The 18408-nt window shown below is 44.1% G+C and overlaps 1 protein-coding gene across 1 annotated transcript in view; it reads left to right on the forward strand.

Annotated features, from left to right (window-relative positions):
* The window catches only part of MARCHF3 (membrane associated ring-CH-type finger 3), a 144928-nt gene that overhangs the window by 117060 nt on the left and 9460 nt on the right, over positions 1–18408 (forward strand). Inside the window, exon 4 of the mRNA XM_004420251.3 lies at positions 12469–12678. Within this exon, the coding sequence (XP_004420308.1) occupies positions 12469–12678 (210 nt within the window). The remainder of the gene's footprint in view (positions 1–12468; positions 12679–18408) is intronic.

Raw genomic sequence — 18408 nt, forward strand, 5'->3', positions numbered from 1 at the left:
CCCTGAAATGCGCAGACATCCAGTGTTCAAATACAGTTTCAAAGAGGTCACAGGTTTTCTGAAGCCCTGCACCCCTAGGCCAAGGTCTCCCAATCTAGAAAGATAGTTATGTAAACTGCAAGGGAACACAGATTTTCCAAAAGTGTCTCCTGTACCCTTAAAACATTTTAAGCATGAAAAGTAAAGGAAACTTCTCAACACTCTACTGTAAATTCCCTCCTCTATGAGGAGGCCACATTATAATTCTGTGGGTGCCACAACAGTGGATATGATTTGCTGGTCTTGAAGAGAAAGCTAGTGACTCAGTTATGCACATATACAGGACTGTGCTGGTTATTAACTTGGGTTCTTCCGTGGTTGGCTTGGTTCTGCCTTGGGGATAAATGCAGGGGCACATGTCTCAGGATCACCCAAGCTAAAAATGTATGTGTGTCTCCAGTTAGAGCAGAGCTTTCCCACAGACAGCACTGTGTTCATCCAGCCGATCTCCTGCTTGCCTTTCTGTAAATGGCAGTCCCTGATGTCTGACCCATGTCATCTGAGCTGTTGGCCCTACCCTTTGAGAATGTCTTCCCTGAAGACAGCTCCGTGAGACCTATAGCAAAATGATCTACAAACATTGAACATAATCAAGAGAAGGAATGCCAGCAAAATGGAAAACGTTGCCCTCCCGTCTTATAACACCATGCCCTATTTTTCCTGGTATTCTGATATTCTAAGCGTCCTACCTAATGAAGGGTATCCAAAGAGGGCTGAGGAGCAGTAAGAACAGAGGGCTGCATTGGCCTGCACAGAAAGAGGGAGACTTTAATCTAGATGTGAGGAGCCTAAGGAAGGACATGTCTGAAATCTTGAAAATCATGAACAGCTTAAACAATGTGACATGGAGTGTGTAGCACAATCCAAATTACTTGAATGCCGGTGCGCTCCCTTTGAAGTTTGAGGATGGAATTTCGAACAAAAATAAAGAGATGCCACCAAACACTGCAGCTCATGAGCTGAAGCCATTGCCTCAAGTGGAGCCTTGAGAGATCCAAGATCCATTCATTGCTTGGATGTGTCTCATGTCAGCAAAGTCAGCCAGGCTCTCCAAATATTTGGGCTCCTTGCTGGCTGTAAAACGTTGGACTATAGGGACTCTGAATCTAAAAGTTCCTCTGTTCTCACAGTCCTTCCATTCTAGCAGAAATTTTTCCCTTTCTCAAAGTGTTCCCATTCTTGCTTGCTTTGGAGTATGTGGCCCTGGCCCTGGTGAGAATGTCTCTTTTATCTTCTGTTCTACACTCAAGTCGTAGTTCATTGAAATCCCTCTGCCACCCTCTGCTTGGATAGTTTTCATACTCACATTCTCACTACATCTAAGGGATACAGATTTTAAATGTGGTCCCATTTTGAGGACCTGGTTTTGAATTTGATTTCTCCCTTTCTATTCTTTTAAACATCCCTAATTATCAAAATAGGGATTTATTATCCTTATTCGTGTTATTCATCATAGTCTCATCTTTTGTCCAGTGTTCCAATTGGGGCTCACTCCTGGTACACTATCCTGGTACCTTTTACCCTATGATCCTGTCCTTCTGCTGGAAGCAATTATTCAAAGCTTCAGAAACCTGGGCTCCAACAGCAGGCCAGCAGAGAGAGTGTTAAACGTGAGCAAATTTACCGACTGGAGGGCCGGGGGCCCCATGAGAGCCAAAATGAAGCCGGGCTCAGGACTGGGAGCTGCTGTTTGTATTCTGTTTGTAATAGACAACACAGTATGAATAGATTGTCTCCCAGAGTAAATCATTTTTGTTTTTGTCACTGTGCATTTTATTTATCAATTTCTTCTGGAAATTTCTATTTTCTTGCTCTCCATCCTCTCTTGGTTGTTTATCTCCTCTGTTTATGTTTCTGGCTTTACGTTGATCACATATGCCACATTATTCTGCAGCATCTTCTCATAGTTCAGATAAGCAATCTCCATTTGGCTGAGATCACATCTACACAGTGACGATCTAAAATAATTAGAAGTGATTTTCATTTTGCTTATATCTGAAGTTGCAAGTGAATATATAAAACTATTTTGCCATCTAATCCTGCTATGTTGCAAATCTTATCTTTGGAAAATTTCAAACTGTTGGTGTGAGTGTGTATAGCATTTGTTTAAATAATGCCAGAGGCAAATTATAATGTCCCAGACACAAATATAGTATTTATGGAGCATTATAGACCATTGATTGGCTTATTGGCCTAAGTCCTCCAAGGAGCATCACAGATCTCCAGGGTGTCCTTGAATGTGACTTATGCTTCAGCCAAATCACAGCTGTGAATGCCAGAGCAACTGCTAGGCCTGTGTCTGTGGCAAAAATTACTATGTCTGATCGGGAGAGTCAGGGTGAATGGTCTTATATATATGTATGTATACACCTCAGCTAAACTCATCTGATTTCTACCCAAAGTGATCCTCTGGTTTGGAAGGATTCATTTATTTCTTCAGCCAATATTTATCAAGCACAAGTTAAATATTTTGGGAAATGGAAATGTAACTGTGGACAGGCCAGAAGAATGTTGTGTACTAATAGAGCTTACCTGCTAGGAAGAAAGATATGGAATAAACAAGTAAATAAATAAAAAAATTATTTCTGACAGTGATAAAAGTTATAAAAGGGAAAAAACAAGTTGTTGTGGTGAGGAACGACTGGGTGAGAGAGTGTGGTAGTTTGTGACAGCCTCCGAAGAGGTGACGTTTGAACGGAGAGATGACCGAGGAGAAGGAACAAGCCTGGGAAGAAAAGTTCCAGGCAGAATGAACAGCCACTGCAAAGGCTCTGCAGCAGGCCAGTGTGGTACTTCTGAAACAGGAAAACACACTGTGAAGGAGCATTGTATGAGGGGTCAAAGGAGCTAGATTCGAGGTCCCTGAACTTTTCTGTTGAGGACCCCCTGGCAGTTTGTTGCAAGCCTATGGATCCTATCTCAGAATCGTGTTTTTAATTGACTAAGATAAAATGCATGTGGAATGCAAAGAAAGCCAATTACATTACAATACAGCTATCAAAATATTTAAAAGACAAAGTTGTGATATAAAATATAAGTGCTTCCTTCACACATTTTGTGGCAGATCTAATGGCTAACTTTGACACAGCACTATGTCAAGATGTCTGCAACTTGTCATATGATAGGAAATATCTGTGGTTTCTATTGGTGACAGAGTCACAGGTACTGCTAATACCACTGAGATTTTCTCTGTAACTCGATGAAATGCTAAATTTCAATTACAGGTTGTGATTTTTGTCCCCCATTCAAAAATCACAGACCTCGTGAATCCTATCCTCGGACCCCTTGGGGGTCTGTGGAGCTCCAGTACACACACCTGGGCTACATCATGCAGGGCTTTGCGGGCCATGGCAAGGCTGTAGGCTGAGTGCAATGGGGAGCCACTAGGGGATTTTAAGCAAGAGAAGTGATCTTGCTGCTTTATAGAAACAGGATTCTAAGATAACAGAAATAGAGGAACGAGGAGGCTATTATGTGGTTCAGGTGAAAGATGAGGGTGGCTTGGAAAAGAGCAGAGGCACTAGAGACAGGGAGATGTGAACATGTTCAAGATGTATTCCGGAAGAAGTGACAGGAACTGCTGAGAGATTGGATGTAGGGGCAGGGGAATGAGGAGAGGGTGAATGAGGAGGGCACTGAGGTTGTTTGTGAGAGCCACAGGCGTGGGTGTTGCCATGTACTGGTGGGAGACGACCTGGGAGAGAAGTCGGTGTGTGGGAGAGTTGGGGTGGTGGAGGTGAATCCAGTGTTCCATTGTGGACCTCGTAAAGCTTGAGATGTTTATTAAACAGGTGGAGAGAGATCTAAGACGCAGCAGGATACGCAAACCTAGAGCTCAGAAGAGTTGGGCTAAAGGATGACACATACACTCTTTGGTTGAACCTGGTGTTTTGAACAAAAGTGGGAACTTAAGACAACTAGAGAGGGTTCTTCACCACTCCCCTCAAAGCTGTACCTTCCTCACTCCTTTGAGGGAGACTTCTATTTTTTACTCCCCCAGAGAGGTGAAAGAGCTTGATAAATGTCACACAGCATTTGGGGGAGTCAAGGGCGGGTGGGATGCAGCTGGAAGCAGTGTCCCGTGTCCTGCTTCCAAGCCCATGTTTTATCTCCCTATCCATTGTAGGAGGGAACAAAAGTTAGGATCAAGATTTTGTGTAGTGCTAAAGCAAGCAGAAGGAAACAGCTGAAAGAACCGTAGGCTAAAGATTTTGAATACTAGCTTCTCCACGTGTAACCTTGAACGATTAACAACCTCACTGGGGCTTAAAATCCCAATTCAGAATGGGAATAATAACACCACCTGGTGTTATTAAATTTGGTAAAAATATCTGGCACACAATAGGCACTCAGTACATATTTTTGATTGAACTAGAGTTGTATAATTTTTAAATGGACATTTGATATTGTCTTTTTGTCATATATTTCAAGGTAGTTTTCTTCAAGGAAAAAAGATAGTAATTGTGACTAAAACAATACAAAAGACCTTGAATAATTTGCTGGATTTCTCATGCTATTTCATGATCTATGGAAAAATAGATAGTATCCCATGGTTGTTTACATCTTAGAAAAAAAGCTTGAACAGAAACTACAGGTTTTTCACCCTGCAGCAACAAAATAACGTGTAGATATTTTTCTTGGAAAACTCAAAAGAGCGATACATAAGGAATGCTATCTCTAGTCTAGAAAGCTAAAAGCAGTGAACTTGGTGACGTGATGTTTACACTCCAACAAAGTTTCTCCTTACCAATCGATTTAATTGGTAGTATTGTAAGGTCGTTTCTGGTCAGGGCTACCGGCACCTCAGAGGTTTTTCATTCATTTTCATTAAGCAGCTACTATGATCCAGCACTGTTCTTGGATTGAGGCATACAAGAATGAATGGCCATCATGGAGCTCTCCTTGAAGTGGGGAGCAAAAAATAAACAAGTAAACAGACAAATAAATAAGTAGCATCATTTCACAGAGGGTCATGTGCTCTGTAGAAAATATAGCCAGGTAATGATTGCAGGTGCAAGGAGTGTTTTCAATGAGAAGGTACCATTTGAACTGAGACCTAAATGATGAGAAGAAGCCAACCATGCAAGAATATGGCAAAGCCGTTCCCCATATGGGAACAGCCACATGTCAGGATTGGAAATGAAGGGGGAGAGGTAATAGGAGATGCAGGGATGAGGCCAGGTCTTCTTGCAGTCCCAGGTAAAGAGTCTGGCGTTTAGTCCAACCGTTGGAGAGTTTTAAGCAAAGGAGCAACATGATCTGATTCATATTTTTAACAAGGTCACTGTGACTGTTGTTTTGGAACTGGACTGTAGGGTGGCCAGAGTGGAAGCAGGGAAGCTGTTGCCTCCCACGGAGGAAATGATGGTGGCTCAGGGATGGTGGAAGTGGAAATGGAGAGAAGTGCAGATTCCAGATGTATGTTGAAGGGAATGCCAATAGGACTTACTGAAGGGCTGGATGTGTGGGGTAAGACACAGAAAGGAAACAGGATGACTGAGCAACTGGGTGGATGGCATTATCATTTACTGATATGGAGGAGACTTGGAGGGAAAATGGGTGGTAAGGTAAGTGCTAAATCAAGAGTGCTGTTCTGGACAGGCTAAGTTGGAGTTGTCTCTTAGTCATCTCCATGAAGATGTGGAGTGGGCCGTGGAATATGCACATCTGGAGCTTTGGAGAGAGGCCAAGGCTGGAGGCTGACTTTCCAGGGTCATGAGCAGATCCTCCATGAAGTTGTCATTTGAGGTACATTGCCTCCAGCCTGGTTTGGTAGGTATCTGGAGCAAGCATCTCCTGAGCACCCCTGGAGTCAGAATTTCCTTCTGTGTGACTTCAGCTGTCCTGGAAATTCACTGACAGACTGTGGAGTTCGGGGTTTAAAACACTGGTAGGCATTTATTTGTTTGTTTCTGTTCTCTGCTATGTTTCAAGTTCATTGAAATGCTTGATTTCCAGGTTTCATCTTTGGTTTTAAATCATGCCAAGGATCTGTCATATATCACCTGATCACCACACTGCCCCTTTCACATTGCGGCTCCTCAGGCCAGCAAGACAGCTTAGCGTAGGATGTTTTGGGCTTGGAATAAGACCCATCCCAAGAAAGGCAAGCACTGGGTTAATAACTCTGCCAAGTGTCAGATTAACAGGACACACTCAGGCAGATAAACCCAAGTGAGTAAACATTGTGAGACCATGCCTTCGTTTTTTTTTTTTTCTGCTCCATAAATTTGTTACGGTTCTGTCAGTTATCCCCTTCTATCAGTTTCTTTCATTCTCATGATGTTTCTCATTAAGAAGATTCATGGGGAAGGTGGTAATCGATCAGAGCTATTAGCCACCAGAGTGTAATCTGGTTCTAGTACAAACTGACCTACTTGATGTCCTGTCTACCTAGGGGATTTAAGCTGATTAACTCACAGCCTGCGAAGCAGAATCTAATGTCCTGTAGCACTGCCCCCCCTTCACCCCTACCCACCAGTAGGGGATTTAACAGATTGACACTGTAATTAGATCTGAACCTGAAGTTAACCCACCTTGAAAGTAGCCACTAGTGCTTGGCTCACCTCGGATGTGCATTTACAGCCAGTGAATGATGCTGTGTCACTGGTAGTGGAATGCTGCTCTAATTCCCTCTGCTGTCTCAGGCCCTACGCTGCTGATCACGGTGAAGTTTCTGTTTTGTTTAGCTGGTTGGTTGGTTGGTTTCATAGCTATTTCCAAGAGTAGATCAATCTTATAATTTGGGAACAAGTTAGTGATTGGAATGAGATCACCACAGAAAAATAGGCAGCTCACTGCCAAGGCTTTCAGTAGCACCGTCTCTATCTGCTTTATGTTTCTGCTGGAACCGGAGAACAAAAGGCAGGAAGGGTGCCCGGACTGCCCACACATCCCTTGGCCGCCATATGGGTGGGCTGCCCAGTGAAAGATGCCATACAAATTAGTATTCTCAACCGATGACCTCAGCTTTTAAAATATAGCTAACCCGTCCCCCCCACCACCACCAGTGTAACCTGAGGACTAAGGTTAAACTAAAGAGTCTTCAAGAATTATTAGCTACAAAAGTGTGCACAAGTGGCAGGATAATTTAACTGGTATCTCATACCAAGGGAACCATAAGTAAATATTCCTTTGTGCACTGATAAGAACGGTTAAGGTGTGAGCCTCTTCTTTTCCTCTTCATGCCCTCACTTCCCCTTCAGTATTTTTTTCTTTTAACTAAAAATAATGATAGAGTGGTTAGGAGCACAGTCTTTGGAGATAGATTACATGGATCAAAGCCAAGGCCAATCTTCTACAAATTATTTAACTTCTCTGTGCCTCAGTTTCCCTATCTATAAAATGGTGGTGAAATGCGTAAAGATACATGCACCCCTCTGTTCATTGTGGCGTTATTCACAATAGCCAAGACGTGGAAGCAACCTAAGTGCCCATCAAGGGAAGAATGGATAAAGAAGATGTGGTATTTATACACGATGGAGTACTACTCAGCCATAAGAAACGATGAAATCCAGCCATTTCTGACAACATGGATGGACATTGAGGGTATTATGCAAAGTGAAATAAGTCAGAGGGAGAAGGTCAAATACCGTATGATCTCACTCATTAAGTAGTAGATAACAGCAACAACAAACAAACACATAGAGACAGAGATTGGATTGGTGGTTACCAGAGGGGAAGGGGAGAGGGAGGAGGGTGAAAGGGATAATTAGGCACATGTGTGCGGTGAAGGATTGTAATTAGTATTTGAGTGGTGAACATGAGAACATGATGTAATCCATGCAGAAACAGAAGTATAATGATGTACACCTGAAATTTATACAATATTGTAAACCAATGTTACCACAATAAACCAAAAAATATATAAATTTATTAATGAAATAAAAAAATGGTGGTGATAATAATGGTACCTCTTTCAAAGATTATTGAAGAGTAAATCAACTACTTCATGTAGCATATAAGCCAATACTGGCCGTATCATAAGGTGTGAGTAAACATAAGCTATGGTCATTCATTCAACATTGTGAATGTTGAATGTGCGACATGCCAATGATATAAAGATAAGGGCCCACCTCAGGTCAGGTGGGAAGACGGACACACAAACCTGCCAATCTGCCTCGGCCTGCTTTTTATGGAATGTTCGGGCCATGAAGATACTGCTACAGAATAGGTATAATACTCTATGTACAATAAATATAAGTGATAAGAGAGGCAAAGTACATGTAAGAGCAAGAAATGTAATTGAACAATAACTGATATCAACCTTTTGTCTATTATGAATTAGGCCAAAATACATGATAATGTAGCTGTGATTAAACACCCAGAAAATGGACCTCATTGTGGCTTGGTAAAAGAATTAATATAGAACAGCAGCCTAAGAATATTTTATAAAATTTCCATGATAACGTCCTGGCCAGCCAACCATTCAGCTACCTGATCTATCAATAAAACAGTAGGACTTATTACCATATCCCACCCAGCTGAAAATTGCAAAAAATCTAGTGGGTGCATGCATGTGCACGTGTGCACGCATACACACACACACAAATGCCATTTGGTGCAGAAAGAAAATGTAAAGATGGAAAAAGCAGGGAACAGAGAAGTGAGGCTGGTTTGAATCCCACCTCTAACACCCACTTGCCATCTATCCTTAGGTGAGTGACTAAACTCTTGGCTCCCCAGTGTGTGCGTCTATAAAATGGTGATAATGTTGGCACCTGCTTCACAGGGTTACTGTGAAGACTCAGTGAGATATTGCATCATAAATTCCAAATTTCTAGCACCGAGCTTGCCGCAGCCATAGCTCAGCGGTAGATTTTTTACTGCTATAGTTTGCTGTACACTAGCTAGACACCTCCCTCCCCTGGCTCCCTTGACTCTCCGTGTGTGTGTGTGTGTGTGTGTGTGTGTGTCTCCATCTCTCTAGATGCTTTGTACACAGCTAATACATACATACATATTTCCACAGGTAATCCATGATCACTTCAGAAAAACAAGAAAATATATACGAAAAGAAACAAATTAAAGACCACTCATGATTCCACCACCAAGAATAGCCACTATTTTGCTGGGTATCCTTCTGGTCTTTGTCTATGTAAATCCACTACATCTATGTAAATGTAAATGTCTGTGTGTATGTAAATACATTATTACATATAAAGGATCACATTCTGTCCAGTAGAATTCTTTTTCTACTCAGCAGTATATCATGTCAGTAAATATAAAATGTACATCATCATTTGAAATTACTATATCATATTCTACTTTAAGTAAATCCCATAATTTATTTAGATAGTCCTCTTTTGCTGGAAAATTGAGCTGTAATCAAATTTTCTCTGCTATAAACTCTGCTTGTATAAATACCCTGTATCAACCTATTTGGATACTTTGGCAGAGGTTGTTACCATGGCACAGGGCAGTTTTTTTCTCAATAACAGATTATTGCCACTGGTCTTGTTCATGGGGCCTGCATTTGTGTAAGAGATAAATAACACTTGAGGTTCTGAAGGAGTCACAGATTTTAACATAATAGTACCTGTTTAAAGAACTTCATACTTAAATATGACCCAGGAGCAAACAACACAAAGAGTAAGCTGAGCCAAAAATATATAGAGAGAGTTAATAAGATGTGGACTCCAGGCATTGGGTGATCATGGACATATAAAATGGCCTGGAAATTTTTCAGGAATATAGAAGATCAGAGAACAATTAGGAAATAGGATACTGGGAACAATTTCTAGTTTGCCTTTGCAGTTTATTTTACATCAGACAGAGATAAGTAGTGATTCATAATTACCTCCTTCCAGAAGGTGAGTCATTTCTTTGGGTAATGTCAAGGACCACATAAGTAAGTAAAGCACTAAATTCATTTTAATAAAATGTATTCAGAATTTCCAAGCAAAAGGAAATGGGGGAAGTCTTAGCCAATGAGGTTAGGTTGTCTGCACACATCTGTCACGTTTACTGAGAACCTCTGTTCCAACAAGTGCGGATACAGAGGAAAGTAGGCTGGGCTTACGGATCTGCCTCCAGGGAAGCAGGGAGTCAGGTGGCTGTATTTTGGGCACCATTGTTTAAGAATCAGGATTGCTAAATGTCTTGCAATTTTAATTTTCAAATATTTCACTGATAGGACATCTAAACAAGAGTGGACAGATCCTGATCCTCTTCTCAGTTCAACCCCGAGTCACCTGGAGCAATCATTGACCTTGCTGAGCCTCTGTAAAATTGGGATAATAATGCCCGATTTCTACTCTCCGCTTCATAGCAGTATTCCCAGGATTTAGACAAGAACATGTTAATTAATAAGAACTCTTTGAATTTCTTTGAAGCTGCTGAGATGTCTGAGGTGGCATGACAACACGTGGCAGGGTTAATATCATTTGCACTTGATCACTTTGGTATTTATATTAAATTTTTATAATGCTATATTTACAGTCACAGACAAGTCAGCTGCCCATTATCTAGTTTTTAGTATTTATACAGGTCCATTTTTGAGCTGAGGTTGACTTTCAGCGCCTCAGCCCATGTTTAAGGTGGGCTGTCCCTCGAAAGAGGGATGTCGGGCATTCCAGGTCATTAATACCTCCCTCAGGCAAACACTGGGGGACGGGCACCTCCCAGAGAGCTTGCTTCTGTGCCTTTTCCCTCCTGTTTCTCTGCTCACTCCTCGAGGCTTTTGCTGCCCTTACACTGCTCTTTTCTCGACTTGCTTGCCCTCTTTGCGGCTCTTCCGTCTCTTCCTTCTGCCCTTGAGCATGGCCTTCCCTTCTCTCCAGTCAGCTCCGCCCACTCTTGTCTCCCCTATCATAGTCCTTTCCCTCCCACCAACGGTTTTGTGGGAATTGCTGCCCCGCCACTTGGGGTGTCTGCTCAGCTTGTTTGGCAAGCCAGCCCACAGCAGCGTTAGGCCGTTTGTTGGTGGGACGAGATGGAAGACGGAGTCAGCCACTGTCTCTCCCAGCCCCCACCCATCATCTGTGTTTGACCCCACTCCTTCTCTGGACTCCTTGTCCTCTGTCATTACTACATGGGATAGTGAGACGGGAATGTCAAATTATTTGGGGACATGTTTCAATGCTAAGCTGAAGAAAAGCCAAAAGGCCTCATTACCACTATTACTGACACCAGTGTGTAAGCATGACTTTTCCTAGAATGGATTATGGAAAACATTTCAGCAGGCTTTCAGCAATTCTCCAAGTGGGAGGACAACAGCCCTGTTTCCTATCCTGTAGAAATTCTCATCTCTGGTCTTTCAACAAGCACAAAGTTTTTGCCATCCTTTTTGGGGTTGGCTCAATCAAGATGATAGCACACTTAAGATGTCAGAGGGTCCTAAGTAGGAGGTTCAGGGTCCTAAAACTTGAGGGAGGGGTCATTACTGAGTTCATGGAGTCAGATGAGTCTCATTCTAGGGGGGGAGGTCTTCAAGACCACCCTCAGGTTCAGTGATTGACTAGAAGGACTCACAGGATTCAGAAAAGCTCTTATAATCATGGTTATGGTTTATTACAGCAAAAGGACACAGATGAGAATCAGCAGAGGGAAAAAGTGCATGGGTGAAGTCTAGGAGAAACCAGTCACAAGCTCCCAGGTGTCCCCTCCCAATGATGTCACACAGATGTGCTTAATTTTTCCAGCAACAATTTGTGACAGCACATGCAAAGTGTTATCAACCAGGATAACACTCACCGAGCTTTGGTGTCCAGAGTATTTATTGGGGTCAGTCACATAGGCATACAGCACCTGCGTGACTGACCCCAGCTGCTCAAACTCCAGCTCCCCAGGGCAAAAATAGGTGTTCAGCAGAAATCACACTTTGGCATAAACTATTTGGTCACACTGGTACCGTGTAACCCAAGGCCTCAGGCATAGAAAAACACTCTTGTCAGGCAGAATATCACAAGGACTCAGAACTCAAGGAGCCAATCTTGAAACCAGCTCTTTCTTGGGAATGTGCAGGATTTGAGCAACCCAAGCCTGCTGAGTATCTCTTTTCTGCAAACATTCCCAGAGTCAAGACCTTGGAAGGCTTTGACCACGGGACAGAACTTCTTGCACCTCAACTGTTACCTTCTAAAAATAACATCCTCTCTACGTTTCACATAGGGTCATTGTGATTCATAATAGTAACCATTGAACTATTTTCAAAAACAGAAAGCCATCTACAGCAAGGACACTTTTATTATTACTATTATTTATTATTATCATAATTGCTATTGTCATATTACATTATTATCATAATCACTATTATTCAAGGGGCAGGGGCATGCGAATGAGCCCTTAATGCTTCCTTGTGATTTCAAAACAGGTTAGAAATGACTTTTCCCAGATTCTGAAGACCAAGACAACCTCAAAGTAGTGTCTCCACTCCGCACTGGTATTTAACCTTTTCCTTGTTTTTCTCTGTCTCCCTTTCCCTGGCAGTGGCTCAGAAACCCAGGCCCCCAGCATGAGAAGCGGACCCTGTTTGGAGACATGGTGTGCTTCTTGTTCATAACTCCCCTGGCCACCATCTCAGGCTGGCTGTGCCTGCGGGGCGCCGTGGACCACCTGCACTTTAGTAGTCGGCTCGAAGCCGTTGGACTGATTGCACTCACTGTCGCACTCTTCACTATTTACCTCTTTTGGACACTAGTAAGTATGGCCCATGGCCCGGGGGCATCAGGCCAGCTGGAGCTGGCAGCCCCACAGCTGGCACAGCCTTCCCGCTTGTCTGTAACACATCTTACCTGCTCGGTAGAGGACAGACCAAATGCGAGAGCATGTGGTTTGGTTTAGTACCGCGCGCGCGCATGTGTGTGTGTGTACGTGTGTGCACTGCTGGGAAGAGCAGATCAAGTACAGGAAAACCCCCTGCTTCAGAGAGCCCATCAGTCAAAGACACACAGCCCGGGCATTTCTCTCCTCCAGGGGTCTCGGACTCCATCTGTTAGGAGGCATGGTGTTTGCTTTCTCTTATGTGCCTACTTTTGCTGGGATCGTAGTGTATTATGAATGATGCACTTGGCCGCTGCTGCCTGCACAGATCGTGAATCCTCCTGCTGCTTGTTTTCTCCTTACATCCTGACACAGCCTAAAGTCTTTCTTGGAGTGGAGCTGCACTTTGCCTGATGATTATTCTGTGCGTTGGGATATTGACTCTGCTGCCCATACACTCATTTATCTAGCTGGGAAGCCTCCACCAAAGAACAACCATTTCCCAGTGTTCCCACTGTATATGAGGAAGCATTTTTAAACATCTCTGTTTTTTCATCCTTACTCATGAAGTAAGTTGATTGCTCAGGCACCCACTGGCAGCACCCACAAAGTGCAGCACGTGATCCCTCTCCCTATGATTCTCCCTGGGACCTGCAGGGAAGAACGTCACTATCCCCTAGAATAGTTTCAGAAACCGGGCCCCCTGCTTCCTGGCATTACTCTTCTGTGCCTGCTCGCTTCTAATCTGAGCACGTTCCATTGTTATTCACTATGTCTTTCCTGTCTAAAGTGTACATTCCCATGTCACGCACAGTGTCAACATGAGGAAGCCTCTAGCGCTCGCACTTCCCCCCTCCCTCTGTCTCCCAAACCCTGTTCCACCAGCTGCCATTCCTACAACCCTGACCACAACCCACTGCTCATTTCCCTCTTGTTCATCGCGTGGCTCTTCCAGCTCTGTACCTCCCCTCGGGTAAGAGCATTCAGACAGTGAATGGGGGACATATTTCAGTCTCAGGAAGAAGGACATGACTTGAGCCTTGGTAAATAGGGAGTGGTCTGATGCTGCAAACTTTATCCAAGCCTTCTAGTTAGTTTAGGCATTCATTCCTAGCCTAATGAAGCCCCCAAGCGAAACTATTATTGCCTCCTTTAGAAGTCTACGCTTCCAAAATGTGTCCTGATTGGTTGTGACTCAGGCAGTGAAACTGACTCAGAAGTCACAAGGACACTGTGATGATAAGAGGGTTAGAAATAAGAAATTAAATCATCTGCCTAGCACTGTCTAACTCCCTGTCAACTGCGCCACCTTGGGAAAGTCATTGCACTTCTCTGGGCCTCAGTGTCCTCATCTGTAAAGTGGGGATGATAGTGAAACCCATCGTGCCAACTTCTCCGGGCCTTATGAGATTGAAGTGAAAGACTACACGGGAACATACTTTGGAAAATAATCAAGTGAAGTTTTTACCATGTTTAGAGGTTTACTAGTCTGTGATTTTTCTTAGAGAGTTCCTAAGATGAAGGATGGATGAAGATGTAGACCCAAATGCTGGGCTTTTAAACCAATTTAAGACGTTTTTGAAAACCTGCTTTGTAGAGCATACACTTACCCAACAAGAAAGAAATAAAAGGGGAGAGGGGGAGCAGAAGGAAGAAAAGAAAAAGATTACCTAGAGAAAAATGGGTGTGACCCTGTTTCATCTCCCATCTCAGGTGAAAGGAAGGTTTGCGTGGGAAAGGTACCTGGAGTAGGCTCTTTCAGGAGAGTGATAATATACTTCATTCCAGAAATGTTGCCAAGAGGCAATGCTGCGTAGTGAAAAGCACATGCATTTAGAATCCAAAGGCCCTGTGTTCAAACTCAAGATTTAGCATCCTAATAGCTGTGTAACTTCAAACAGGGTACTTAACCTCTCTGATCATCCTTCCTTTTATGTTAAAAATGATTGATAACCCCTGGGTCAATGGGCTGTAGTGAGGATTAGATGGGATAACATCAGTAACGTATATCAGAGCACCCAGCAAAAGCACTGAGTTTTCTGCCCTGCTCCCCCAGCTCCCACCGCCCCCCAGCCCTCCGTAAAATGCAGAGCAGCTGGAGGGAAAGAAAGGCATTTGTCCCCTTTGACTGGTGTGAAAAACGTGCTGCGGCATCAGCTCAGCAATAGGTTACGGAGTCTAGACTAAGTCCTTCCCAGATAAATGCTGTGCTGAGCGGCCCTGGCAAGAGCCATAATTCAGAAGCTGACAGCTTCTGGAAACTGCCCTCCAGCAGAAACCCATTGTAAACAAGCTGTCAAGCTTAAGGAGAATATGCTGTGAAAATGTCTTAGATAAACAAACACGGCGTCAGTGCCAGCCTGGCTCCTCAGAGAGCCTTCCTGGAAGGGCCTCCTGGGCACTGTGAAGAGGGACACGCACCTGCACTGCACACCCGAAAGTGCCTTTGGAGTTCCTTGCCGGCTTACGTGGCCACGAGGCCCCGTCTGGACACAAACTTGGGGAGTTCTGCCTTCTGGAACCTGCTGTGTGGAAACGCAAGCGTCTAAGAGCCAGGAGGCCACGGCCACAGCCAACTCCACTCTGAGAGCTCAGGGGAGAGGTGCCCCAGAAACATCACTGTTCGTGTCACAAACCATTTGAAGTCTGTGCACAGACACCAAGAGAGCCAGATGAGAACTGAGTCTGCACTAAGCGTTAAGAGATTGTCCACGGTGGAATTCGTATTAGCCCCGGTTTAGAGGGCAGTGACCCACAGGAAGCCCCTCCATTCTCTGTCACTGCAACCAGTGCCCAGCACAGAAACTTGGGTTAAATCACAGACCGAAATGAATGAACAATCCGGTTCCTCCAGCTGACTCCCAGTCCCATGGGTTAATCATGTAAATTCTCGCTATAAAGGGGAGAAACCTCCAATAGAATGCTGTCCGGCCAAGGTTCTCTGTGGGCTGGTTTAAACACCCCCAAACAGCCCAGGGCAGCCCGAGGGTGTTCACTGATCCTGTGCGGGGCATTTCTCTGAGTTGATTTACTCCCACACAGTCCTCTTCTCTTCCCCAGCGCAATCAGGGATCAGAGAGCTGGGCCCATTTTGGGGAATGCAACTTACAAAGCCCTGGCCCCATCAATATGCTTGGGTTGCACCATAACCTCCAGAGAGAAAGGGCAGAATAAAATTACATAATGAGAAGATTTCCCAAAGCCTGCTGTGACTTTACAGCAAACTTTGGGCCACAGCCTGTCACCTCCCTGACGGGGAGAGGTGGATGCTAATATATTCTAGCCCTCCTTGTGCCACCCATGTGACCACAAGTCTGTACAGACCTTGCCCATGATAGGAGGTTAATAAATATCCTTGGATGAATAAATGAAAACACTTCAAGTAAACCATCCCAGAAGGAGTAGTAATTTTAAAATAGTGGCCTTGTGCTCTTTCTTCCTCCTCTCTCCTTAAAACCTTGGAAATTTAGGAAATATCTAAATGAAGTTCCCAAGGTTAATATTGCCATAGCTTCTTTTTGGCTTATGTTTGTTTTTTCTTCGCTGCCTCTTTACTTCTCTAAATCAAACCTCGTTTTTTCCTCTTCTATCCCGTTGCGGGGAGGGAGTGACTTGGAGCTCCTGGAGATGGAGCTGGCATTAACCCAGAGCAGTTGCAAGCCGTGGTCCCTCCTGTATTCTGCCCAACTTCCTTTATTTTCCCTGATAAGGAGTCATCTTCATATGGTACTTTCTTCATATTGATTGAATTTGCCTGCAAACTGTGGTGGTTAACAGCAGTTAAGATAGATTAATGCATAATAAGATCTTATTTGTTTGTCTAAACAAGTGGGCTGATTTTTGTGTTTTCTGGCCCAGGAACCAGGAGACCCACTAAATCGTTGACCACTTGTGTTCCTTGAAGGAGTGCTTCTCGGGCTTGAATGTACATGCAAATCACCTGGGGATCTTGTTAAACTGTATGCTCTGATTCCTTAGGTCTGGGTGGAGCCCCACATTCTGATATTCTAAGGTGGTGCAGCCTGTGAGAACGAGAGAAATAGCCCAACCTCTTTTTTGCCCCCTCGTTTCTCATATCTAAGGAGTGTCACAAAATTATCGTCTCCTTTCCCATATTTAACACATCAGAAATAACAGGCCGAGAACACTAACGTGTGTGTCAGGCATTGTGCTAAGTGCTTTTTATGCATTATCTCAGATATCATTACTCACGTTTTGCAAACAAGGAAACTGAAGCTTGGAGACAGCAAACAAACCCTCCAAAGTCAGAGAGCCACTAGGTGGAGGATGGGGATTCAAGTCCCCTGTGCCTGGCCCCAGAGCTCGCGACCTGCTCCCTGTGCTATAGAAGAAGGTGCTGCCTGCCTGCACCCACAGCTACCTCTCTGCTTACCTAATGCTGAGCATCATGGGGGAAGGGCCTCTCGACTTGAAATCCAGCTTTTCTGGAATATTTCCAGATTCCAGACTTCTTGTACTGCCGGAGCTCTTCATTAGTAATTGTCTATGTTCTACCTCTTCCTGCCCTTGGCCCTGAGCAGCAGGCTTTCCAGCCTGCCTCCCTTACGTTCATGAGTAGCACCAAGCAGCAGCAGGACAGAATAGAAATCAGAGAATCAAGTTTAAAAAAAAAAAAAAAGGGGAACGAAAAAAACCCTGATCCACTTTGGCATGTTCAGGGCTTTTTGGAGAAAAGCACATCTGTGTGAGTTTAAAAGCTTGTATTTTCGTACCCAAATCTCTCTGGCACTCAGCCTGTGGCATCTGCTTTCTAGCCTCAGAAATTTGAGCGAGCAGCCTTGAATGTCATGATCCTGCCATGAAGACTAACAGGCCCTTTCTGATCAAGGGCCTACACTCTCCTCCATTTCCAGAAACACTAAGCTCAAATCATTGGGCAGCCCACTCTCTGACCACCATGGACCTTCTACTGGGGTCAACGCAGCCCACCCACCCCAGATGGTTAAACAGCCCATAGCTGGGTAATTTGTCACCCTAAGCTTATGGGCACCTTCCTTCTCAGCACTTACCTGGTCATCTGGATGCACTCAAACTGGAACCTACCCTAATTTTAAAGGCAGTTTGTGTACCTTTGAAAGTACAGACTCTGAATTTCCTGGGCAGTCCATCAGTGCTTTATGGCAGCCTTCTCCAAAACAAACCACAGATGTAAGCCTCTCATTCCAGTATATTTACATGAGAAGGAAACGCTTTTGGGGCACAGTTATGTCACAATTGACCATGGGTTTACTGTTGTGTATTATGTAAGAGAGACTTCTGTCTGAAGCAGGGTTGCAATCAGAAAGTGTAGGATACTTATTTACTCATCCATTCACTCAGCAAACTTCTGAGCAACTTCCTAATTGCCAGACGCTGTGATAGGTGCTGGGCATGCAAAGATGAATATGACAGAAGCCCTGCTCTGGAAGCTTCTAGTGCAGAGAGAGAGAGAAACAAGGATGGTGAGGTACAGGGTACTTGATGCCATGCTGAGGTAGGCACAAGGTGCTGTGGATGCCCATGGAAGTCGCACCTAACCCAGCCTGAGGCTCAGGAAGAACTTATTAGGGGAGTGGGTGCCCACGCCAAAGCTTCCTCACTGGAAGCCATAAAATGCTGGAGCTGGAGGCAATTGGGTATCACACATCGGGGCCACCAAGTACAGTT

Source organism: Ceratotherium simum, chromosome 4 (genome assembly GCF_057802395.1).
Source record: "Ceratotherium simum simum isolate JZ-2026a chromosome 4, ASM5780239v1, whole genome shotgun sequence".
NCBI classification, from domain to species: Eukaryota; Metazoa; Chordata; class Mammalia; order Perissodactyla; family Rhinocerotidae; genus Ceratotherium; species Ceratotherium simum.